The 27467-nt window shown below is 42.8% G+C and overlaps 1 protein-coding gene across 4 annotated transcripts in view; it reads right to left on the minus strand.

Moving 5' to 3' along the window:
- Window positions 1-496: 496 nt before the first annotated feature.
- Qtrt2 (queuine tRNA-ribosyltransferase accessory subunit 2) overlaps window positions 497-27467 on the minus strand; it is a 28503-nt gene continuing 1532 nt past the window's right edge. For 2 of the 4 annotated variants that reach the window (XM_057766074.1, XM_057766073.1), the window contains 9 exons: window positions 23423-23593; window positions 19569-19789; window positions 19048-19103; window positions 15681-15757; window positions 13799-14011; window positions 8637-8836; window positions 5651-5802; window positions 4071-4188; window positions 497-2421 (listed from right to left, as the gene is read on the minus strand). In XM_057766074.1, coding sequence (XP_057622057.1) covers window positions 2190-2421; window positions 4071-4188; window positions 5651-5802; window positions 8637-8836; window positions 13799-14011; window positions 15681-15757; window positions 19048-19103; window positions 19569-19768 — 1248 coding nt within the window. In that variant the 5' untranslated portion in view covers window positions 19769-19789; window positions 23423-23593 and the 3' untranslated portion in view covers window positions 497-2189. Of the gene's footprint in view, window positions 2422-4070; window positions 4189-5650; window positions 5803-8636; window positions 8837-13798; window positions 14012-15680; window positions 15758-19047; window positions 19104-19543; window positions 19790-23422; window positions 23594-27467 lie in introns of those variants that run through there. The other 2 variants (XM_057766075.1, XM_057766076.1) reach the window with 2 other exon arrangements.

Below are 27467 nucleotides of genomic sequence, written 5' to 3' on the forward strand. Positions count from 1 at the left end.
TTCAGGCAAGCCCAAACCACCCTTCTACTGAACCTCGGTTTACAACATGGGGAGAACAGCCCCTCCCAGGCATACTTCTAGGGTCACTGAGCTAAGCAATGTTCCAAAGGAGAGAGCGCCTGAGAGCTGTCCTCTGCCACATGAGTTAGGACATATTTGTAAACACACACACCGGCAGGTGTCGACAACTGCTCCAGGGATTGTGCTGAACATCCCGTTACTGTGTGCACTGCATGGCCTGAGAGCCACTAGTCATGTAAGGTAGAGAGGCCGGTAAAGTATATTGAGTAACGTCCCTTCAAACCCAACATGGACATTTCTTTAGATACTAAATGATAAAATCTGGAGCAAGTTTTTTCCCACGAAAAAACTTTAGGACAGTCCCTGTACCATGGAAATTTAATACTTTAGTAAACTTACTCCCACTAACTAAAAATCAACACACAGTGGAGGCTTTTTGTTTTGTTTTTTTTTTAATTAAAAATGTTTATTGGCTATTGCTCTTAATACATTTAAAACATAAAAGAATTTTTTCAAATGTGCTAATAAGAAAAAGACCCAGGGACTAAGGGACCTGAACAATGTTTAACAGAATTTTCAGTGTTTTGGGCATAAATAAAACTCATAAATTTATATGGATTCTTGGATATTTACTAGTAGTAATCCTTCAATAATGGGTTTGGTATTGACCAAGAATACAAACACATAAACAAGTACAAAATACATTCAATAGAGATCGCTGAGAACACAAACTGTCTCCATAGTATCCTTTGCATTCAGGAGAAGTCATCATACCACTAAATGGAAAAACCAAGTTGAGTTTCTAACATATAAAAATACAATTAACTACATAACTGTTATATACAATGTTCAGTAATGCCCATTATAGATTGAAGCCAATAAAATATAAGAAATGCATTTTTTGTACTTTCAAAAAGATTTTAAATTGATATTTTTATAAAAATTACATGTATATACATGTTTTGAGTATTCTATAGAAAAATTGATAAATATAGAAAAGCACACACACACATCAACAAGCAAACAAAAACCCCGTCATGATGCCAACAAAACTATAGAATCAAGAGAACCCAGGAAGGACAACCAGACTCAGGTCCTGCAGCTGCCAACCACCAACTCTGCAAACCACAGAACAAACTTCCTGATGCATTAAAAAAAAAAAAATGCCGGCCACCAGCGTCACCTCCCGCCCAGCACGCCTTGGTGCATGGGCTCCGACTGTCAGACTAAGGAAAGATTTCATCTGGGAAACAGAACAAGTACTTGGAAAATGAGCATCAATGTTGACCAGGAGAAGGACTAAGCAAAGCTGGTTCCATCTGTAGGAGAAATCACTCTGGGAGAGAAGACTAGGAAGTCAATGTGAAACAGTCAACTGAGGAGAGGCTGTGTGCTCTGCTGAATTCTGGAGGGGGCACGGGCAAGGCTCGCAGTAAGAATTCAAAGTACAGCTTCCCCAGAGATGGATAGGACTGGATTTGGAAAATTCCTTTTGTGATACCTTTCCATTTCCTCAGAAGTACCCCAACTACATGCAGAACGAAGGCTATTTTCAATGTCTGTGAAAGCAGTGCTGGTCCTCAAAGTCATGAGGAATTCTAAACGGAGATCCTGTTCAAGACAAAGTCTGCCTGGATTATCTGAGTCTGATGATTTACAACCATCCTTGTTTTTTAACAAGGAATAGTTGACCCTGGAGGAGACATTCTGCTTTACTAAATCAAAACATGCTGAAGTTAAACTGAACCCTAAAAAGAAGATTCTAGAGATTCTCTCTAAAACTGTGTCTGCATTTGCCCAAAAGTCCCTGAGAGCATGAGGAGAAACAAAAACCCCCTGTTCGAATCAGCCAGGTTTCTCTCCAGGCCCCAGCTGTGCCCCCATGACAAGCTGCTCAGTCCTCTCCCCACCCATCTCAGCAGTTCCTAGACCCTCACCATCCTTTCAAAACTCTCTCACACCTAATGCTTTGTCTTCAACTAAACGAATCTCTATGTACTCGTGGAATAAGCCTAGAAAGTTTTAGAGTCATGGTTCAAATCATTCTGGTCCACTGAGGTCTCTAGCAGGCCTTCCTCCGCACCGTCATGGGCAGTCCGAGGCAGGTGCTCTTCATTCCCGCCATCAACACTGAAAGCTCAGGTCTTGGATTCTTTATTTTCCCATTCTCAAGACATTTGTCTGCGGATGAGTTCTTTCAACTGTGCCAGAGTGTCACTTTTTAGTGCTTCCCGGATGGAGCAGAAAAATCTGAAGTAGTGTTCAAAGTTGTGCACCATGAGCAGGACGCCGGCCAGGAGCTCGTTGGTCACCAGCAGATGGTGGATGTATGCGCGAGAGTGATTCTTACAGCAGTAACAGGAGCACCCACTCACGAGCGGGCTGAAGTCTTCCTGGTACCTGAGAAAGAATTCAGAAGTGAAGAGACTAAGAAATTGACAACTAAGGTCTGGGTAGCCAGGGATACACAGAGAAAGAAAGCCATGTCTTGAAAAAACAAACAAACAAAAAAAGGAAATCTACCACCCAGGCTACTTACTCCACTGGAGAGATGGCTACGGCAAGAACAGTCTCGCTGGGTACCTGCTCAAGGCGTGCTCTGACAGACACAACCTTACAAGTCTGCGGCCCGAGACAGTCACAATGGTCACTCATCAGTGAGTGCAAAGGCACGCGGTGTTCGGGCAGAGGATGCTCCTCTTCCACTCACGAGCACTAGTGTCAGCAGCCACCACACATCCGCCGGGTTAGCCAGTCTCTGCCTCTTCTCTTGGCAATGACCATTCTGACTACCCCTTTACAGATGCAGATGACTGCTGCGTATTTAGAAGGAGGGCTCTGGTGGAATCCCTTGCCTACGGGCTTGAGTCTGGGCTCTATAACTCAACTGGGCATGCTGTTTACTACCCAGCTATGCATGTGTTTCTCATTCATTAACCAAAGATGCTAACAGTCCACCTCCTGGAACTGGGAGGTTATTAAAGGAGCTAATACAGCAAAAAGGATCTAACCCTGATATCACACTTGTGTTACCTAAATATTATACTTAGTAACACTAAATATTATACTTGTGCTACCTTTCATCGCCTACTAAGGCACATGACTTTTCCAAGATAATATAATCAAATGCAGTAGTAGGTATTTGTCCCCAAAACTTTAACCTAGCACCGAGAATAAGCATATATATTACCCTAACATTTGTATGAGAGAAGACAATAGTCTTGGCTACTTTAAAGAAAATATTAAAAGATATAGATGTTATCACTTCAGACCCACAATCAAGAAATAGGATATAAACAGGATGTACGAATTTTATAGTCTTTCATAAATTCTCAGGTCTATGCCATTATTAGATAACCATGAAAAGTCAGAGCTCCTAAAACATCTTCTTATATAAATCAAACCAGTGCTATGCTCACAGAGAAACCACGTTCTGAGGCTGGTAACTACCACTTTTAGTCAAATGTAAAGTTATAAGACAACTCAATTCATTCCTTTTGTTTTTAAGACAAGATTTCCTACGTAGCTCCAGCTGGCCCAGAATTTGCTCACTAGATCAAGGCTGATCTCAAACTTAGAGCTCCATCTGCCTCTTCCAACGTGCTGGGTTAGAGGTGAACCCACCATGACCCACCTCGGGTCATTCTTCACTGATGGCTGATTTAGAACCTGTGTATAGTCAAGGGGACTTGAGCTCTTTCCAATGTACAAGCTACACTGTGTCTGACTCTCAATCCTTATTTTGCTCTGCTGTTACTTAAAGTAATCAGAATAGAAAAAAAAAAAATCAAGCAATGGATTCAGCCTCTTTCAGACAGCTTTTCTAAAGCAATAGTTATCTAGCTTAGTGTTCTGACAAGACAAAGTACCCGAAGTCATCTGCAGAGGAAAAAAGGTTTTCTGGAACCATATTTGAGAAGGCCTAAGTAATGTCCAACTATAAATATTTTACGAAGTCATAAACTGAAAAGGGAACAGTTACATAAACTTAAGACTGTCCGAAATTAAAAAGTCAGAAATCAAAACCCAAACTTCAAAAAATTTCTTACTTTTTCTCTTTCAGATTAATTTCAAATGATGTCATTTCTTGGTTGCACCCAGCTGCTTCAATTTTCTTTATTTGATCCAAGCATTTTATTTCTTCTTGGATTCCATTTTGCTGCAATACTGAAGGGAAACCAATAAAAAGTCTTGAACAATCAGATAAGAAGTGCACACTGGAAAATTTTTAATCTAGTTATAATTTCACAACCTTTGACCCTATAACTCCATTCTTAGAATTATCCTAAGGAAATCACCTAAGAAAAAACAAATAGCAGTACATTCCTGGATGGCCAAAGACTATTATCTACACCATCAAGACAACTGAAGATATCTGAAAAGTCCAAGCTAATCATGGATCCAAGTATGTGATATATAATCTTGTCATAAAGGAATGATTTTAAAAAGAAAAACGGGGGGGGGGGGGTAGCCCTATGACTTATCACGATGGATTTGTGACAGCACACAGTCTAAGCAGATTAACTTAGAACACGGCTTTAGTTTACGTCTTCTGTATGGGGCCTCTGGCTTTCTAAGGAACCCACAGTACCCTTGAGCTCCTTGCTTAATGGAGGAACATGTCCTTCAACTTCAAGAGAAAGACCAGCTTCTCAACAGAAATCCAGCTCGCTCCAACACAGGAAATAGAGAAGAGGTAAGCAGGAAAGTAATGAAAGCAACCCGTGCGGGTCCAGACAGCCAGATGGTTCTAGAACAATTTTAGTGAACCCACACGAGCACTGAGCACAAAAATGCTATGGGATTGTTCACACGAACTGTGTGCTGAGATGGGAACACAATAAAGCTCTGGCATTTTGGAAAATCCTGGTCACTTAGGGGAAGAGCTGGCAACTTTCTTTAAACTCTTCGCTAGGTAAAATTCCACAAATTTTATAGTACACGCAGACACAAATAGGATTAAAGGGTTGAAAATAAAGTAAGAGGGAGAAAAGGAAGCCTTCCCGGCAAGCCGGAGGGGACTGTGCAGGCCACTCATCCCTGAAGACAGGCTTCAAGGGAGCAGCCCACGGCCTGTGACTGGGTCCTCTTCCCTACCATGTGCTTCAGGATCTGAAATGGCTTGTCTTGACTTTGAAATAACAATAAAAGAAAATGGCAGCACTTCAAAGAAATATGAGCAGAAGAAAGCAGCTTTCAGATCTCAGAAAAGCGAAGGTGACAGGAGCAGCCCATGACGGTGAGATCCCTGGGAGTTAATTGCATGGGCTTGCAAGAGGGAGACAAGCAATCTTTTGTGGATAAAAAAATAAATTAACTTTTACTAAGCTGCTCAAAGGTTTCCTTTCCTTAGATTTTCATTACGATTTACTCTCAATTTTTTTCCCTGAGCTGTGAACAAAGGAGGTCTTGTTTTTGCTGACCACAAAAGTCCCATCTATATTGATGACCTACATGTGTAGTATTAAGTGCCCTGCCCTAGGTGCCAATATCCCAGGGAACACAAGGAAAAAAAATCAAGATGGACCTTTATGAAAGGCTGGTGCTATGTGTACATATTTATGACTTGGGCCAAAAAGTCACGGGAAATGGGAGAAAGCTAAGAGTGAGGTGAATGTCAAAGACCCACATGTCTCTTCAGGATTCAGCTGGCAATCAAAGGTGAAAGTCAGGGCACAACCCCGCTCAGTCACTTGATATGGGAAAAAACTCTCAAACAGGTCCACTCCTCTTTCAATACACTCGAGCACTTCGTCGGGCCGGCTGACTCCACAGATGAGCCTGGAAAGACAGTCGGGACAACAACGTAAGTCAATGGCCACGAAGAAATCAGAGAACGCTACCACATCAACGGGACGTATGAAAAACAGCAGACAAACTCAAGCTCAGGGTGGCAGGGACATGGCTGTGTTGCTTAGGCAGTTCCTTTACACCCTGTTCTCTGGCTCTTAATTATAAAGAGCTCCACGGAACCATTTTGAGGCCCAAGGAGGCAGTGGAAAAGCAAACAGTATCATTTCTAACTCTTTCCATTCCCGTCTTTCTGGTCCACCTCCCTAGCCACAGACTGACCTTTACATCCCATCTAAACACTGCATAGATACTTTTAAAAGAATATAATTTGCTTTATTTCTCCATTTTTTTAGTGTATTTTACAGATTCATTTAACAGCTCCTCTTGTTCTCAGAATTTCAGCACTCACACCAGGATCTAAGACTTTCTTCGTATTTTCTTTGCTAATGAAAAGTCCGCACTGAGAAATGAAATGGTATCTTAAAAGGGAAGGGCTAAGGCAGTTTGGGAGCATGAATAATTTTCAAGAGGGTTTTGACAGGAAGGCAAGGCTCGGAGAAGCGTGAGCTCAGGACTGGCTAGCTGCAACTACTCCTCTTGTTAAAGTTTGTTTTTCTGCGCACAGCCCTTTCCATGAATCAGGGCAGAAAAGCTTTCAGATTTTCTGATTTCTTAGAAGTTTTAACAATGCGTTTATGTAATACTAAGCAAGCAGAACTCTTCTATGTATGCCAGCTTTCCTGACTACAGCCTCCTTCCAGTCCTGTGAGGCTTTAGAACTCCACTCCAACTGAAGCTGGCATTTTACACACTTACAGAAAAACAATCCCAGCTTTCAAATTCAAAAAGAGACATCTGTGAACACTTAGCACAAAAAAGTCCAGAAAATGACTAGAAAAGCTCACACTGAGCTATTCATCTGTAGCAGGAAAGGGGGTGATGCTAAAAACTAGTATATGCATGTGTGTGTGCATGCGTGCGTGTCTGTGTATGCACACGATGGCTGTGAGAACCTGTTCTAGGGAATCTTCACACCCAAGTATACAGGTATGAGTCACTAAGCTGTCTCTATGATGCAGGCACACAATTATATTCGGTTCTCAAAAAGTACTAAGATTACACATGTACTGTCTAATAGCCCTTGAAAATTAAATAGCATCTCAGAGCCAAATTTCCCAATATATTACTGGTTAAAAGGCAAGAATATTCACATTAAGGATGCAAGACTAAACAGAAAACTGTTTTAAATTGACATATAAAATTGTATGTATTTTTCATAAACAACATATTTTGGAATTTGTAGACATCATAAAATGGGTCAATCTAGCCAAATAACAAATCTCATACAATTACTGTTTTCTTCGTGACAATAATGGAGGAGGGTCATCTGTCTATCTGTTGCTTTCATTGGTTATTTAATAAAGAAAGAAACTGCTTGGCCTGATAGGTCAGAACATAGGTGGGTGGAGTAGACAGAATAGAATGCTGGGAAGAAGGAAAGTGAGGCAGACACCATGATTCTTCGACCAGAGACAGATGTAGGCTGAATCTTTCCCGGTAAGCCACCACCTTGTGGTGCTACACAGATTATTAGAAATGGGTTAATCAAGATGTGAGAGTTAGCCAGTAAGAGGCTAGAGCTAATGGGCCAAGTAGTGTTTAAAAGAATACAATTTGTGTGTTGTTATTTCGGGTATAAAGCTAGCTGTGCGGAAGCCAGGTGGGAATGCAGCCCGCCGCTCCTTCTACATGATGATAATTAATTCCCATTCTGCTCAGTTTTCAATAAATATTATCATCAGACTACACAACAAATCCATGGTATTTACCCCTCTGATTTAGCTGGAAGTACACATCCTTTGAGCAGCATCTTACCCACCTCCATGCTCCTGCTCACTCCAACCTCTGATAGCTCAACTTCAAGGAGAGGGACATTTTCACACCCGACAAGAGTGAGATCACACACAGGCGCCCTCTTTCTGGGTCTGCTTTATTTCATCCAATGTCATGACCTTTAGAGTCACCTACGATTTTTGGTTTTGGCTTCTGTATATTTAATAAAGCAAGAAAATGCAGGCTATAGCTCAGCTGGTCAAGCGCTTGGCTAACATTCACAAAGCTCTGGGCTCCATCCCCAGCACGGAGCAACGGAACATGCCTGTAATCCCAGCACTCGGGAGGCAGGGGTCAGAAGATTCATAGCAAGTTTCAGGCCAGCCTGGACTACACAAGATTCCACAGAAGTAAAAATAAATACATTAAGAAAATTTAGGTACTAGTATGACATCAGCTGCTCTGAAATTCAGACTAGCCTCTCATCTCTGTTAACACTGCAGTATTCAAAAGAACCAACACTACGAGCTTCATCAATTCAAAAAACAGAACACCACCACTCACTGCTTGTCACAAAAGCAGAAACTTCTCGAAGGTCCTTACTAACAGAGCATATCCTCATGCGACTAAGCACGCAAACTCCAACATGCCTTGACTTAAACAAGAATGGCACATGACTTTACACTTGTCTCCAGGTACCATGTCACAACAAATAAAAAGGAGTGCCTGTATTTGCTGCAAGGATGAGAGGATACAGAATGAGAGACACATTTGTCCTCGGTTATGATGATCAAATTTATCTCATGACAATTCTCCCCCTCTACATTCTAAAACCAGGAGAGCAGCCTCGAAGGAAACTGCCCAGCTGGCCGAGAATAAGACAGGAAGAATCAAGACATGGAAAGCACCCTGTGTAGACCGCATCACACCGTCACCAGCACCCCTGCCACCTCTCACGAGGCTGGCCTGCATCCTAACCCAGCACTGGCCTTGGTTTGTCCTCTGGCAGCTCTGCGGTGACTGACGACAGCAAGTGCAGCCTGGTTTCTGTGACTGTTGGATTCCCTTGAAAGCCATCCAGAAGGAAGCCCCCCACAGGCCGCTTGGCGGTCTCTCGTGCAGACCTCAACCTCTCTTCCTTCACATCTCCACCTTCAATCACTCCAATGATCACACTTTTCTGAAGGACCTGAGAGAAGAAAGAATTGAACGCCTTTAACCATTACAAGAACCCAAGACCTGTTTGCATGCATTTTTCATCGAAGTCCAACAGACAGAAGAAAGAGGTCTTTGAAGGTACTATAGATGTGCACTCCAAGAACCTTTAGGGCTCTAATGAACACACTGTAAAAAGAGGTTTTGCCTAGCAGCCAGGCAACAGCTAAGAGTTCTGTGGGAAGGCTGCTCTACCACTGCAGCCACCACTGGACAATATAACCTTTAAGACCCATTCCGCTGCCCAAACCCACCCAGCCCATCATCCTCCCCCTGAACAACCACCCCCCACCAAGATCAGCAGTCCCTAAAGGCACAAGCACCACCCATATCAATTGGAAGAAAAGCAGTCTCCCTGCAAACAGCCCTCTCCAGCAACATCAGCAGACCCTATTGGCACATGCGCCATCCACACCAGATAGAAGAACAGGCACAGGCAAAACCCACACCAGTTGGAAGAACAGACCCCATAGGCACAAGTAAAGCCCACATTAGCCAGAAGAACTGAAATATATGCTACAACTAGGCATCCAAACCCTCACAAACCTCAGCTGAGACAACCTTACTCAACCAGACAATTAGCCAATTACCAGAACCCATGGCCATTCAGTAAAAAGACAATAAAGGAAACACACAATAAAGAACAAAAGATCCATCCAATAAAGACATCACAAGAATCAACACCCATATCTATAATTATCCCAAACCCAGATGGGTAAACAGCAGTGTAAGAATACATCCAATAACATCAAGAGCAATATGGTACCATCAGAACCTAGTGATCCAACAACAGCAGGACCTGCACATCCCAATGCGGATGAAGCAGAAAACAACCTTAAAAATAGCTTTATGAGATGATAAAGGCCCTTAAAAAGGAAATGAAAAATTCCCTTAAAGAAGTGGAGGAAAAGACAAAAAAAATTGGAAATCGGTAAATACCTTAAGAACCCCCCCCCCCAAAAAAAAACAGACAAGTGAAGGAAGCAGTTCACGACTTGAAACTGGAAATAGAGGCAATCAAGAAAACACAAACCGAGGGAATTCTGGAAATGGAAAATCTAAGTAAGAGAACAGGACCTAGAGATGCAAGCATAACCAACAGAATACAAGAAGTGGAAGAGAGAAACTCAGGGTTGAAGATACAGTAGAGAAAATAGATTCATAGATGAGAGAAAATCTTAAATTCAACATATTCTTAACATGAATCTGGGACACCATGAAAAGAACAAACCTAAGAATAGGGATAGAAGAAGGAGACAAATTCCAGCTCAAAGACACAGAAAATATATTCAACAAATCATAGAAGAAAACTTTCCCAACCTAAAGGACATGCTATAAAGATACAAGAAGCTTACAGAATACCAAATAGACTGAACAATAACAACAAAAAAGTCCCCTCGCCACAGAATAATCAAAACACTAAACATGCAGAATAAAGAAAGAATACTAAGAGCTATAATGGAAAAATGCCAAGTAACATATAAACACAGACCTATCAGAATTAGACCCAACTTCTCAATGGAGACTGAAAGCCAGAAGGTCCTAGAGAGATGTTTTGCAGACATTAAGAGACCACAGATGCCATTCCAGACTACTACAGTCAGCAAAACTTTCAATCACCATAGATGGAGAAAACAAGATTCTGTCAGACAGAAAATTAACAGAGAAATAAGGGATCTAATGGATGTTATGACTCAAATGGACTTAACAGACATCTATAGACCACTTTGCCCAAACACAAAAGAATATACGGCACCTCATGGAACTGTCTCTAAAATTAATCACAGAGTCGGTCACAAAGCAAATCTCAACAAATACAAAATAATCCCCTGTATCTTATTGGATTACCAAGGCTTAAAGTTAGAATTTAATAGCAACATTAACTGCAGAAAGCTTACAAACTCATGTGGTGCGGGACAATTCTGTATTCTGTCAATTATGTCTTAAATAAACACTGATTGGCCAGTGGCCAGGCAGGAAGTTTAGGCGGGACAACCAGACAGGAAGTAGAGCCGGGGCAATGAGAACAGGAGAATTCTGGGAAGGAGGAAGCCCTTTCTTCCCAAGTCCTGTCCAGACACTGAAGAAGCAGGATGTAACCTGCCCCTCTGAAAAAGGGTACCGAGCCATGTGGCTAACATAGATAAGAATAATGGGTTAATATAAGTTATAAGAGCTAATAAGAAGCCTGAGTTAATGGGCCAATCAGTTTATAAGTTATATACACTTCATAAGAAGCCTGAGCTAATGGGTCAATCAGTTTATAACTTATATAGACTTCTGTGTAATTTCTTTGGGGCTTACCAGCTGTGGGAACTGGGCAGGACAGAAACCACAACAACTCATGGAAACTGAAAAACGCTCAACTGAATCACCACTGGGTCAAGGAAGAAATAAAGAAAGAAACCAAAGACTTCCTAGAATTCAACAAAAATGAAGGCACAACATACCCAAACTTATGGGACACTATGAAAGCAGTGTTAAGAAAGAAGCTCATAGCACTAAGTGCCACATAAATAAGCTGGAGAAATCTCATACTATTGGCTTAGCAGCCACCTGAAAGCTCTAGAACAAAAAGAAGCAGACTCACCCAGGAGGAGCAGACAACAGGAAACAAACTTAGGGCAGAAATCAATAAAATAGAAACAAAGAACAATACAAATAATCAATGAAACAAAGAGTTGGTTCTTTGAGAAAAATCACCAAGACAGACAAACCCTTGTGCAAACTAACCAAAAGGCAGAGAATATCCAAATTAACAAAACAAAACAAAACAAAAAATCAGAAATGAAAATGGGGACATAACAGACATTGTGGAAATCCAGAGAATCATTAGGTCATACTTCAAAGCCCTATACTTACAAAATTGGACAATTTTCTGGATACCACATACCAAAATTAAATCAAGACCAGATAAACAATTTAAGTAGACCTATAACTCCTAAGGAAATAGAAACAGTTATTAAAAAAGCCTCCTAATCAAAAAGAGCCCGATTAATTCAGTAGATGCTGGGCAGAATGTCACCACTTCCTTTTTCCGCTTCCATAGCAGATAAAGCTAAAAGACAACTCCCTTCCTGTAGCCCTGGCACAAATCCAACCATGGGGACAAAACCAACCTAGGTTTTATTTATTTTACTATACTCAATCTAGGGATTATCTGAGAAATAAAAAAATGGCCAAAACAGAACGTGGCAGAACTTCAGTACTGAATGGTATAAAGAAGACAATTCATAGCCAGGCTGCGGTGGCACACACCTTTAATCCCAAGCATTTGGGAAGCAGGAGCAAGCGGATCTCTGAGTTCAAAGTCAGCCTGGTTTACAGAACAAGTTCCAGGACAGTCAGGGCTACACAGAGAAACCTTATCTCAAAAAACAAAAAGAAACAAAAAATAAGCAAGCAAACAACCACCACCAACAACAACAAAAGAAAGAGCATGATCCAGAAAGGATCCCAGGAAAAGATGTTTGCATGCATAGAGCAGACGGTGGACACCACTACCACAGTTTTGTGTAGGAATCTCCTGTTCATGGACATGAGCAGTTTGGCTGTGTACTTACTGTACTGTTTGAAATGGAACACGTAAGAAAGGAGGCACTGTTAGCAGTGTCAAGACACGAGCACTCAGGATACAGAAAGGTGCCCAACACTTACTGGCCCTGAGTCCTTCTGCCTCATGTCCCATGTGCTGAGTGCTGGCATCAGGAATAAGCCACCAAGTCTGCCTGATCAGTCAGTCACTTTGCTTCCCTGACTCCTGTGCTCTCTGCGTACTGCATCCTTTGCCAGCTCACTAACCGTGCTCGCAAATGCTGCGATTCACTGGTACAGCCTCATCTTTATCAGCTCGTTACAACACTTCACTACGGGCTCACGGTATGTCAGACGCTCTGTGATACGATACAGATACAAAACCGGGAGGCAAAAGTAGAGTTTATGGAGACAATAGCTTCATAAAAGCAAATGCGTAAAGAAACTGGTGTGGTGTGGTATGGCTGGGTCACAGCACAGCACACGCGTATTAAAGGGATAACAAAGGATGGGAGGTTCCTGGAAAAGTCAGGGAAATTCCATAAATTGGTGAGTGAATAAATGGACCTGGTGGAACCAGAGAGGGACTATGCCTGGAGATAAAAGAAAAATCCAGGGGGAAATAGGTGGCCCAAAATGAAACAAGTGAATGCTTCAAGGAACTGCAAAGTCATTCCGAGAGCAGACGGCCAGTCACAGGGTACGCAGTCCATGATGAGCAGGGCAGGTGACAGCAGACCCTGAGAAACACTGGATTCCTTAACAAAGGAGGCAGTGGCTCATCCGTGCTTTACACAGGCATCTTCTGGAAAGCAAAGATGAAGACCAGACAGAAACGAGAACAGAGGCAGCTAAAACAGCTCAGAGGTAACCACCAACCCAAGAGACGGGTACAACAGGAGTGTGAGAAGGGACAGATCTGAGGCGTGTTTACAGAGACAGGAGGAAGGAGGTAGACAACTGGTCAGTAATGTGCATGATCAGTAAATCTAAAGTGTAAACCCCTGGGCCGAGGAACCTGATGAGGGTGACTAGGCTTGAGGAAACAAGACCAGGAGTCCAGCTGCCCGGACCTGAACATTCTAATGCCACAACTCAGCTACAGTCCAGGATGTATGGAGTCATAACTCTCACGGCGAGTAGAAGGACACTGACAGTATATACATTTTCCAAACTGTTCACCAAATAATGAAAACCAAGGGAAGGCAGTTTGGGGACAACGCAGGGCACAGTGAAAAGAACCTACCATGGAATCCTGGAGAAGGAACTTCCCAGGATCAGCAAAGGAAAACAGGAACAGGTAGAGACAAACAAGTGAGCAGGGAAGCAGGCGGAGAACAGCTAAGGCGCAAAGATGCGGAAGGGAGGCGAGAGTTTCCAGGGCGGCTAGCGGCGGCCTCACCTCAGACTCCTCCTGTAGTCGCAAACAGCTGTCCAGGAACTGAAGGGACCGGTCCACAGACTTCCTGGCCCTTTTTATGGAAGTTGCTTCTGCACAAGATGCCTCGCCATCTGAGAGGCACTGGAACCAGTCTGGCTGCAGGGTCTCCTGAATGGCCATGAACTTGGAAACGGTCATTTCCACTCGACCTCCAAAACCCCACACAGATACAGACTGCGTGGAGCAAGAGATGAGGAATTACCAAGAGTAACATGAACATAAAAAGGAACCAGGAAAGTGGGACATGGTGATTCCTAACGGCGGCAGAAAGAAGACAACTCAGGACCCTGCACAGGTGAGTAAGAGATTCACCACACTTTTTTTAGGGACCTATGGCCCCGAGAACATCTTTCAGTGGTCAAGCAGTCCAACTCCTGAACTATCCCGAGACTTCTTCACCACGCCTCTCTGGTGCAGTTCTCTGTCTCCCCACTCCCCCATTCAAGCCCACGGAACTAGACTCTGAGGCCTTCCGACCTCCACCACAGTCTATTTTAGCTTCCTAGCTTCCTCCTACTTCCCTGTCTGGCTAAGATGCTATGTATGCATCCTCGAGGGAACCGAGTTTTCATATTCCCCCACTAATGCATGCACTTTAGATGTCCTGGACACAATTCATGGTTCCCTCCTCTAAGCTCCTGCAGCAATTTATATCTACATGAATAAAACATACCACTTTAAACAAGTTCTAATTAAAAAAGCTCAATTGAAAACAGTATTCATGCCAAGTGGTAGTGGCAACACATTTTAAACTCCGTACCTGGGAGGCAGAGGCAGGCAGATCTCTGAAGCATTAATTTAATTAATCTTATCAATAAAAACCAGGAGTCAGAAATTGGGATTAAAAACCTGAAAGATCAGAGGCAGATGAACAGCCACCAGCTACTTCCTACCTCTTGTTTCTCATCCAAAAGGGCCGAGATGGTGTCTCTCTCTACAGTTCTCCAAACCTCTATGGAGCTGGTGGCTGGCTCCACCCTCTGACTCTAAGCAAACTTTATGTGTCAGAATACAATCAAAATATCACAATAGATCTCTGTGAGTTCAAGGCCAGTCTGCTCTACACACAGCCTAAGATAGAGAGAAACCCTGTCTCGAAAGAAAAAAAAAAAAAAACCACACCATACCAAACCAAAAGCCAGCCTTGAAAATGAAAATACATCAGGAGGAAGTGACTGTGGTTGCCAGGCAGTGATGAGCACTGAGCCCTGCCCGATGCTGTATGAAGGGGTGGGGCAAAAAGAGCTTCACTCTACAACCTCTGACTAGAGATCCAGCCTTCCAATCCTGATCTACCAGCAGCAGTACCGACCGAGGCTCCACGCTACAGGGTACACCTTCATAGCTCATCAGCAACTCTCCCGCTCTTCCCGGAGTGAAAGAATCACACGCACAATGCCACGTCCAAAGACTGCATAACTCTCCTCTCAGCAATTTCCCATTTGGCAGGTACTTGACCTTCTTCTACTCTCTAAGCCAGTGGTTCTCAACCTTCCTAATGTTGTAACCCTTTCATACGGTTCCCATGTTAATGGTGTTCCAACCATAACATTATTTTTGTTGCTACTTCATAAGTATAACTTTGCTACTGTTATGAATCATAATGCAGATATCTGATATGCAACCCCTGTGGAAGGGTTGTTTGAGGCCTACAGGCTGAGGACCGCTGTTCTCAGTGTTGCCAACACAGAAATGCTGAGGATCTGTTGCCCAACTTAACTCATCTTCAAGCAGCCCTCCTCAGTCTTCTAAACCCTCACTCTGTTAAATCCTGACCACAAACAGAGGGCATGAAGGAAGCGGGCAGCATCTGAGGGTCCCGGGGAGCAGGCCAAGAACGTACCTTATTTGTTACATAACCAGATGGGCCGGGGCTGACTGGATCGTGCAGGGAGCAGTAGAAGAGCGATTCTGGCATGCCTGTGTAGACACAAAAAGACCCGTTCAGAGTGCTATGGGAGAAAGCTTTCTGGCATGCCAGCACGTGCTGGTAGATGAAGCAACTCTACTCTCAGCAAACAGTTGGAACCTCATCTTCGATTTATAGAAGGCCTGTGAAAGGAAGAAAATTATTTGAGACCTTCCAACCCAAAAGAATTAAATGTAAAGATTCACACAATACAAACATGACACAAACCTAGACATATACGAGAAGAGGGAATTCAATTGAGAAATGGCTTCCATGACACTGGAATGTGGACAAGCCTATGGGGCATTTTCCTGATCACTGACTGATGTAGGAGGACCCAGCTCACTGTGGCAGTGCCATTCCTGGCTTGGTGGTCCAGCGTTTTATACTAAAGCAGGCTAAACGAGTCATGCAGATCAAGCAAGCAAGCAGTGCTCATCTGGGGCCTCTGCTTCAGTTTTTGTCTTGCTATGCAAAGTCTCTAAATAAACCCTTCCCACCCCAAGTTGCTTTTGGTCACAATATCTTTATCAGAGCAGTAGAAACACTAACACAGAAACTGGTGTCCGGTTCAGGGAAACTACTGTGATGACCAAGTTTATTTTGGGCAGCCCCGTGGAAAGACTTTGGAACTTTGGGTTCTATTGAGTGCTTGGAGCTTACTGAGCTGTTGTGGGAGCCTGGAAGGAAATGCTGAAACCAATGCAGACAGTTGCGGGCCTAGTTGTGAAGTCCCACGAAGACTATCAGGGACATTCTTATGATATTTTGAATTGAGAATCTACAGTTCTGATCAGCTGGAGCTGAAGTGTGAGCTGTGATTAAAAAGACACCTGAACCACTCAAGTGAAACTTTTGCTTTACTGGTTAGCGGTAACTGAAAAACCCACAGTGATTAAGAAGAGATCAGCATCAGAGGTGAAGTCATTGGGGCATCAGCACACAGAAGCAGTAGTCTAGAGAGGGTCAAGACAGCATCTCATGTTAGCATCTCAACTTTATAAGATTTTCCCATGTGGCACTGGTTTCGAAGGCATGAAGAGGTCATGGAGAGAAGCTGAGGCTTGGCACCATGACAGCCCAGGAAAGACTCCTGGTGACGACAAAGGCTCAACTGTGTAGAAACCCCAGGACTTCAGGGTTTGGAAGAAAAGCTCAGGACTGGTACCATGGGACAGTTGAAGTCCTCGAAGAGAGGCCAAGCCATTGGTGAAGGTGCAGCTTGAGGAGATGCCAGGACTGTGAGACATCTGACAAGGACCGCAGACCTGTGGGATGGAGCTAGCCTAGCCTATTAAATAAGCTGTGTGTTCCGGGTTGCACAGGCACCTGATGTGGGATTCCGCTCTGTATGCTGTGAATACCACTGGTTAACAAAGAAACTGTCTTAGGCCTGTGATAGGGCAGAGTAGAGCTAGGCAGGTAAACTAAACTGAATGCTGGAAGAAAGGAGGCAGAGTCGGGGGAAGCCATGGAGCTGCTGCCAGAGACAGACATGCTGAAACCTTCCTGGTAGGCCACGATCCTCGTGGTAAAATATAAAATGGAGATGGGTTAATTCTAGATGTACGCTTAATTCTAGCAATACGCTTAAGTAATTGGCCAAGCAGTAATCAACTAATACAGTTTCTGTGTGGTTATTTTGGGAGTCTGGGTGGCCGGGAACACACAAGCGGCCTCATACAACAGCTACCTGTAACTCAGGTTCCAGGGGATCTAACATGGTCTTCTGACTTCTAAGGGCAGCAAGCTTGCATGTGGTGCACACACATACAAGTAGACAAAACATCCAGACACATAAAATATTTTAAAAAATGATTAGTAAACCATAGATACTTAAATTCATATGGTACTCCACATTTCCCATAGGATTTCACTTAAAAAAGGAGAATGAAACAAATTTAAAAAGTTAACAGCCCCGGCGGTGTCCTACCTCATTTGCTAAGTTTCAGTCATTACGATGATCTCTGGCAAGTGCATGCGAGCCATGGGCAGCAGACTCTGAAGCTTGCTGTTTTTGCTCTTTACTCCTGGCTCTTTTGGGGGACCTGTCACTCAGCTCCCACATAATCACACAGAGTCTTATTCTTACTTACAAATGCCCAGTCTTTGCTTGGCTTGTTTCTAACAAGCTTCTCTTATATCTTAAATTATCCCATCTATCTTTTACCAGGCTTTTATTTTTCTCTATTTCTTTTGTTTGTTTTTTGTTTTTTTTGAGACAGGGTTTCTCTGTGGTTTTGGAGCCTGTCCTGGAACTAGCTCTTGTAGACCAGGCTGGTCTCGAACTCACAGAGATCCACCTGCTTCTGCCTCCCAAGTGCTGGGATTAAAGGCATGCGCCACCACCGCCCGGCCCTTTTCTCTATTTCTGTACACCTTACTTTCACTCATACTCCATGGCTGGCTGGGTTGCTGGCTACTGACATTTTTCTCTCTGTATTCTCTTGCCGCTCCTTCTTCCAGATTATTCCTCCTATTTATTCTCTGCCTGCCAGCCCCACCTCACTGTTGGCCATTCAGCGCTTTATTAGACCATCAGGTGTTTTAGACAGGCAAAGAATCACAGCTTCATAGAGTTAAACAAAAGCTGGTGATTGCAATTGTTCTCAGCTTATGGAGACTGAGATTTCAGAACCCCCTCTTCTGAACGAGCAAGGCATCATGAAGCTTCCTTCTAAAGAGAAGATGGATGACCAAGGATACAGGAGCCCACTTAACAAAGCCTAGATGTTGGGGGAACTGAGGAGAAAGTGGTCCACAGAAGACCCAGTTCCACAGCTGCTACAACTAAAGTTTTCCTCCAACTAAATAAACGGGCACACACATCTGCACATAAAGTTCTACCTCCGGAACAAAAGATACTAACCCACCAGAACACATGAATGAGGCTCATCATGAGCTCTGGAGTGCATGTATCCTATGGTCTGTGCTCTAGTCTTTGGAGCGTTGGCCCCACCCATTTACCGTAACCACTGGCTAACACCTAATCCAACCAGACACCCCCTAATCTTCTTCAAGAATTCTTTATTCTGACCCCTTTCTTATGTACCCAGAGCAGGTTATATGCCCCCTGTGGTCTGTCATGATTTATGTATATAATCCTGACTCTACAAAGCAGTAAGAATCATGTGTTTCTCACTGAACCTTCAATCCCCAATGCTTTGCTCTTAGATGCCCCAAAGAAAATTATTTAAAAAGAAGAAATAAATGTATGAGTCACAGTTAAGTCAGCAGGACCAACAAACTCCAAATTGACACATCACAAATCACATATACCCGTGATTTAAATAGTCGTTACCTATAAAGCTTCCGACTCCTTTTTTATACTCTGCCAAGACCTCATGATGTTCTGCTCTGTAAGAAAAACAGAAAAAGGCATGGCATAGCAATGGAAATGGATCACTCTTTAGCTACTCTGTACAGCACCAGAAACCCTTCTCCTCAACCAAATAAACCACACACGACAGTGAATGCCACCCTCAACTACAAAACACATTGCTTTTCAAGATGGGCAACCAGCAGGGCTGGGTTCGTTAGTTAAAATGAAGGTATATAATTTGCCAGTGGTGCAAAAGAAACATAGACAAAACAACTGCTTCAGAACACCTGGATTTCCTTCCATTTTCTTGTCCTTTTAAAATCACTATCAACACAATAACTCAGTCACTTGTCATACAACAGTTTCAATTAAACAGTTTTTCTGATTTCATCTTTAAAATCTATAAACTATGCATGTGAGGAAAAAGAAGAAAGAGAAGAAACCTTCCTCCCTGCTGCATCTAAGGGCTGGATACCTGAATGATTAGGTTCAGCACTCACAATGTTGACAGTGTGAGCTGGACCATGGCTGGGACCCCATGGATATTATGCAGTGTGTGATGTGTCAGGTGTGGGGCAGAGCCAGTCCTGGTGTAGAGAAGACAGCCTGGAATGTCCACTGTGCAGTCCCCTGCTTTGCCCAGGTTTTGTATTTTTCCTAGACGGCAGCCATTAACGACTTTGATGAGACTCAGCTTCATCTTTAGGGATTCTTCCAGGTTCTGAGAAGAAAACAGTATTAAATTTAGATGGCAATTCTTGGCATAGAAAGGCTAAGTACTTTGCAAAGAAAGCAATATGCACATAAATGAATGGCTGCGTGTCCATTACCTCCAGCTCACATCTTTCTGGGGGGGATCAGGATAAGGTGTAAAAAAAGACCAGGATTCTTTCTCCAAAGTCCCATAACAAAATGATAACAATCACTTTGACATGCATTAACATTTCATTTGTATTTTAATAAATAAAGCTTGCTTGAAGATCAGAGAGTAAAACAGCCCCACTGGCCAGCCTTACAGAGTAGGCAGTGGAAGTAGACATACTTAATCCCAGTAGCCACACTAGTAGCCACAGTGCATGAACTTTAATCCCAGGACAAAACGGGATTCAGTCTCAGTCTCATTCTGAGATTCCTGGAGACAGGATCACCATTTTAGACTGAGGTAGAGGTAAGAGCCAGTGACTGGCTGCTTTTTTTCTGGTCTTCAGGTTGAACTCTAATATCTATCTCTGAATTTTTATTAATCATGCTTCATTTTATTAACCGTCTATAAGTGTGTGTATGTGCGTGCTTTTATAGAAGCTGATGAAACAAAGCAAATGAAAGGACTGAAATAGAAATTAGCCGGGCGGTGGTGATGCATTCCTTTAATCCAGGCACTCAGGAGGCATAGGCAGGAGGGTCTCTGTGAGTTCGAGGCCAGCCTGGTCTACAGAACTAGTTCCAGGACAGGCTCCAGAGCTACAGAGAAACCCTGTCTCAAAAAACTAAAACCAAACAAACAGACAAAAGAAAAGAAAAAGAAAGGTTAATTGTCAAAGAAAGGCATGTGAGGTCACTCTGCCTTGAAAACATGGCGGGGAGGCCAAGTTTGCCAACCTAGGTTTAATCTCCCTTGTAAAGGGGGAAGAACAGATCTTAATTCTGCAGAGTTGACCTTTGACCTCCACATGTGTCACAGCACCTACATACTTGTTAATTGGAGCAGGCCAAGGCTGTGTGCATGTGACTGTATAAGGCCAGCAAGGAACCCCAACTCCCCAGGATCTACCTGTTCAGCACCCCAGTGGGGAGCTACATACAGGTGCATAATGGCCATGTCAGGCATTTACATGGGTGCTGGGGACCCAAACCCAGGTCCTCATGCTTGCAGAGCAAACACACACTGATTCGTCCCTTCAGCCCTGACCGAGACTTTATCAGTAAATGATTTATTGGTTATGTGATAAACTTCTGCTGTGGGACAATGGTCTTATATCCTGTAAATGTTTGTCAGTCGTACTGGTTTAATAAAATGCTGATTGGCCTGTAGCCAGGAAGTATAGGCAGGGCAACCAGAACAGGAGAATTCTGAGAAGAGTCTGCAGTCATCACTCAGACACAAAGGAAGCAAGATGAGAATGCCTCGCTGATAAAAGGTACCAAGCTACATGGCTAACAAAGAATTATGGGTTGATGCAGGATGTAAGAGTTAGTAAGAAGTCTGAGCTAATAGGCCAACCAGTTTATAATTAATGTAGACCTCTGTGTTTCTTTGGGACTGAACAGCTGCGGGACCAGGAGAGACAGAAACCACTGTCAATAAACTTCAGTCACAGTTTCTCATCTATTAACAAACATTTACATTAGTTACATCACAAAATCATAGCTATTAGGAATAAATGTTAAGGTAAAACTAATTATTTTAACAGTGAATAGTATAAAAGCTACTTTTCAAAAGCAAAAACCTTGTTGATAGTTATTTAAATGATTAAAAGATGAAAATCCATCCTGCAACATTATAAAAAAAAACCTAAGTATAGGCCAATAAGACTTTAATCTAGAAAATTTTACACCAGAATTCTATTCCTCATTTATTGGCTACAACTCTTTTACATACGTAACTACTGTAAACCAGCAGCGCTTGGAAGCCATGCTGTAGCAAAGTTGAAAGCAGTGAACACCTGAGAAAAGAAGAAGTTTCAGTAAGGAGCTGGTTAAGAAAGTTCTAGAGGCCGGGCAGTGGTGGCGCACGCCTTTAATCCCAGCACTCGGGAGGCAGAGGCAGGCGGATCTCTGTGAGTTCGAGACCAGCCTGGTCTACAAGAGCTAGTTCCAGGACAGGCTCCAAAACCACAGAGAAACCCTGTCTCAAAAAACCAAAAAAAAAAAAAAAAAAAAAAAAAAAAAAAAAAAAAAAAAAGAAAAAAGAAAAAAAGATAAAGTTCTAGAAACCAAAGCCTGCTGTTCTTTCCCTTCAGAAAATGTCTTGTTTGAGCTGTTTAAGGGATGTAAAGAGCTTAAATGTACACAAGCTGTATTTTTAAACTAAATTCAGAGAAAGGTAGTAAGAGCCTTCACAGAGCAATATCTGAATTAGTGTGTAAAAAGTAAAGCTTAAGAACGGACAAAGAATATTTACGTTATCGACCACAAGGGAAAACTATGTAACGTCACTTTCAAGGAAATGGAACTAGAGATCATTGTTATATAAAATAAGTCACACACAGAAAGACAAGTGTCACAGGTTCTTCACTCGCGTATAGAAATTAGAATTAGGGCTGGAGAGATGGCTCAGTGGTTAAGAGCACCGACTGCTCATCTGGAGGTCCTGAGTTCAATTCCCAGAACCCACATGGTGGTTCACAACCATCTGGAATGAGGTCTGGTGCCCTCTTCTAGCCTGCAGGTGTACATGTAGACAAAACACTGCACACATAATAAATAAATAAATGAAATTAGAATTAAAGGAGATTGTTCTGTACAAATACATAGGACCAAATGACAAGAGGCACGCATAGATCCATTGCAGAAATACCTGAAAATTCTGTTCTAATACCAGACCAAAATGCACAGAAAACTTAATCTAATGCAAAACTCGGTGATTTTTTTTTTTAAAAGAATAAAGCAAGTCAGCAACTCCAAAAGCAATTTTTAAAATTGGAGACTAAACAAAATCAGATAAAGGAAAAATGGGTCAGTAAGTGCTTTTGCCCCACAGAAGGCTCAAACAGGAAGCTAAATATAATACTGGCTACAAAGAGAATTAAAATAAGTAACAAATATATTCATAAGGGCAACTGTCACAAATTCTCTCAATATAAAGCAGCTCATTCTCCAAGGTCAGACCAGCCACTGTTTTTAGAGTGCAGAGGCATTAAAACCTGGAAGCCCTGACTCAGTCTTCCCCTGGGGAAAGCCCAGATCCTCAAGAGGGAAGAACAAGCACGGTCTGAGAGGCCCCATCCTTTACCAGGAGAGCCTGGAGAATAACTAACTTAATCCTGAGTGCACTCTCCATCACCCTTCCCAACCTGCTGGGCATGAAGAGAACACAGCTTCATTCACTCTCAGACAGAGCTGTCGCAGCAAGCCCTGGGTAACATGGAGGGCAGCTGCTGACAGTCTCTATTCACAGCCTCTTTTTGTCAGAGAAATGGTCATAAAACCTATGGACAGGAAATAAGTACAAAAAATTCACTGATAACAAGCCATAAAGAAAACACACATCCCTGGTACAAATCTAATTTTACCATTTATTAAAGACGAAGGGACTGAGGAGATGGCTCAATGGTAAAGCACTTGTGTTGAGTGGGAGGACAGGAGTTTCAATTCCCAGAACCCATGTAAATGCCAGGTGGGTATGACAGCCTACCTTGAATTCCAGCCTCAGAAGGCAGAGAAAGGGAATCCCCAGAGCAAGCTATAGAAAGAAAGCTACAGAAGAAACCAGCTGTACTATGAGGTCTAGGTCTGGCTGAGACCCTGCCTCAGTGAATAAGGTAGAAGAAGGATGAGGACTCCCGATGCCAGCCCAGGCCTCCACCTGCATGTGTACACACAAACAGAAGCAGGTTAAAACAAATTGGCATCCTAATGAAATGAATGTACTTGTTTATTTTTTTTAATAAAGAATTAAAGGTTGGCTTAATATTTGACATTAAAAAGACGCACCTTGAATATTTTTCAGAGTAGATCAAAATTTTGATTTTATAATCATAAATGCTTTTCCTATAAGAGCAGAAAGCTTTGTATAAAAGACACAACAGTCTTGAATCTCAGCTGAGGTGTTCAGTACAGTTTTTGGGTTTTTTTTGGGGGGGGAGGGGAGTCACATGGTATAGCGGCACAGACATTCCAGCTGGACATTCAAAACCAAGGCTGCAGTGAAGCCCCTGACTGCAACACAGGTGAGTGCCGCCAGACACACCTTGGATTATTTGCTTGGTGTTTTAAATTCATACGATTGCTACACATTGATATGACTGCTATACATTCAGAACACTTTTACTGTTGCAAAATTTTCACCTGGATTCCTCCCTGTAGTTGGAGGCCACCCAGACTGGAAATAACCACACAGAAAGTAAATCACTGCTTGGCCTATTAGCTCTAGCTTTTTATTGGCTGGTTCTTACATCTCAAATTAACCCTTTTTTAAAAATTAATCTGGGTATCGCCATGTGGCTGTGGCTTACCAGCAAGGCTCTTCCCACATCACCTCCCCCTCATTTGGGTAAACCTATATGGCACTGAGATGCAGTTTAAAACACTAGCCCTCTGAAGACAGCCACCAGTTCTTAGATGCAGAGATTGACTTTTGTGTGATACAGTTCTTTAGCTGGGATGGTTAAACTTACAAGAAAATGGAATATGATTTCAAAAAGGTAACTGCATATTGTCAGTGAGTCTGCTTTGTGATGATGGACGGAATATTGAGAAATCTAAGGATAAACCAGTTGTGGTGGTGAAAGCCCAGTCCCGGATGCAAGCTGAGGCAGAGGATATTGACTCCATGGCTAACCTGGGTTCCACAGTGAGAGCCTGTCTCAAGAAATAAAAATGAGCCGAGCGACTGGTGGTAGCACAAGTCTTTAATCCTAGTCCTCGGGAGGCAGAGGCAGGCGGATCACTGTGAGTTCGAGGCCAGCCTGGTCTACAAGAGCTAGTTCCAGGATAGGCTCCAAAAACTACAGAGAAACCCTGTCTCGAAAAACAAACAAACAAACAAACAAAAAAAAAAAACAAAGGACACTGTCACTAAGACAAGAAGGTAACCCACTGACTGGGAGAAGATCTTCACCAACCCTGCAACAGACAAAGGTCTGATCTCCAAAATATATAAAGAACTCAAGAAACTAGACTTTAAAATGCTAATTAACCCAATTAAAAAATGGGGCACTGAACTGAACAGAGAATTCTCAACAGAAGAAATTCATATGGCCAAAAGACACTTAAGGTCATGCTCAATCTCCTTAGTGATCAGGGAAATGCAAATTAAAACAACTTTGAGATACCATCTTACACCTGTCAGAATGGCTAAAATCAAAAACACCAATGATAGCCTTTGCTGGAGAGGTTGTGGAGAAAGGGGTACACTCATTCATTGCTGGTGGGAATGCAAACTTGTGCAACCACTTTGGAAATCAGTGTGGCGATTTCTCAGGAAATTCGGTATCAACCTACTCTAAGATCCAGCAATATCACTCTTGAGAATATACCCAAGAGATGCCTTATCATATGACAAAAGCATTTGTTCAACTATGTTCATAGCAGCATTATTTGTAATAGTCAGAACCTGGAAACAACCTAGATGCCCTCCAATGGAAGAATGGATAAAGAAAGTATGGAATATATACATATTAGAGTACTACTCAGCGGTAAAAAACCAATGACATCTTGAATTTTGCATGCAAATGGATGGAAATAGAAAATACTATCCTGAGTGAGGTAACCCAGACCCAAAATGATGAACATGGGATGTACTCACTCATAATTGGTTTCTAGCCATAAATAAAGGACATTGAGCCTATAATTTGTGATCCTAGAGAAGCTAAATAAGAAGGTGAACCCAAAGAAAAACATATAGTTATCCTCCTGGCTATGGGAAGTAGACAAGATTGCCGGGCAAAAACTGGGAACTTGGGAGTGGGGTAGGATGGGGGTAAGGGGAAATGGGGAGAGAAAAGTGAGAAGTGGAGGATGGGGGGAGCTTGGGGTAATGGGATGGTTGGGATAAAGGAAGGGTGGATATGGGAACAGGGAAGTATATATCCTAATTAAGGGAGCCATCTTAGCGTTGGCAAGAGACTTGACTCTAGAGGAGCTCACAGGTGTCCAGGGAGATGTCCCCAGCTAGTTCCTTGGGCAACTGAGGAGAGGGAACCTGAAATGACCCTATCCTATAGCCATACTGATGAATATCTTGCACATCACCAAAGAACCTTCATCTGGCGATGGATGGAGATAGAGACTGAGACCCACATTGGAGCACAGGACTGAGTTTCCAAGGTCCAGATAAGGAGCAGAAGGAGGGAGAACATGAGCAAGGAAGTCAGGACCGTGAGGGGTGCACGTTGTATTCACAAGAAAGCTGTACCTACACAACAGCCTCCAGCAACCACAGGGCATAGTTCTTAAAACACAGTTTGGGAGAGACATAACCACTACCACACGCAAAGTTGACGATACAGACCAATGTCTCCACAACACCAATCGGTTCTACTGGCTTTATCACCATCCCTCCCTTTGCACTCACTGTGAATCTCTTCTGTTGCCGGTTTTGTCTTTTCCCTCTCATTCCCACAGATAAAGTTTTTGGAGGTGTTTAGGAGGAACCCTGAGCCTGTAGGGGACACTGACAACGCCGTGCCCTAGCACTGCTAGTGCCATTCTCCTGCATCGGTCAGGACAGAAACAATTTTTAAATGCCTCTTGAATAGATTGTCTTTATGGAAAGGTGTCCCAAATTTGGTAACTGAACGCAGCAAGCCCAGATAGATGATCAAACTTGGAGGGGGAAATATTTCCTCCATCTTCTCCACACAGCGTCAACAGTTACACACGTACAGAAACCAACTATGAAGGACTTCTGAACAATATGACACACTGCACTGACTCCCAGCACCTGAGAGACAGAGAGGCTGTCAAATCTCTGCGAGTTTCAGGCTAGACAGGGATACATAATGAGACGCTGTCTCGGGGAAAAAAAAATGCAAATGATGATCAAGTAAGTCTGAATGTTATTGATCACAACAAAGCTAGACTAATCTCATCCATCAAAAGGCCTAACATCGGCAGTAGCTACATTTATTGGGTATTTACTGTTGTGCTTTATACATTAACTCCATTAACCCTCATACCACATACAACAGAGCCTATTCTCTCCTCCCTCCTATAAATTAGTAAAGTGATGTTAACAAAGTCACTGTCACGGTTTGAATAAAAATGGCCCCTATAGGCTCACGTATTTGAATGCTTCGTCACCAGGGAGTAGCCCTATCTGGAAGGATTAGGAATGAGGTGGGGTCTGGTTGGAGGAAGTACATCACTGGGGGTGTGCTCTGAGGTTCCAAAGCCCAAGCCTACAGATGAGGATGCAGCCCTCAGCTACTGCTGCAGTGTCTGCCTGCACGCCAACATGCTTCCTGCTATGATGTAAATGATCTAAAATTCTGAAACTGTAGGCAAGCCCCCAGTTAAAGGATTTCTTTTGTAAACGTTGCTTTGGTTATGGTGTCTCTTCACAACAATAGAACACTGTCGAAGGCAGTTACCAGAGCTGGTCCTGAAACTACAGAAGTCTTCTTAAAGAGACCATAACATAGGCAGGTGGCTTAGGAGAAACTCAATTTGTTAAGCAGCACATGAAATGTTTCCATCTTAACTGCGATATTACCCATTTTGCTACAGTGTTATTGCTT

This window comes from Chionomys nivalis, chromosome 3 (genome assembly GCF_950005125.1).
Source record: "Chionomys nivalis chromosome 3, mChiNiv1.1, whole genome shotgun sequence".
Lineage (NCBI taxonomy): Eukaryota > Metazoa > Chordata > Mammalia > Rodentia > Cricetidae > Chionomys > Chionomys nivalis.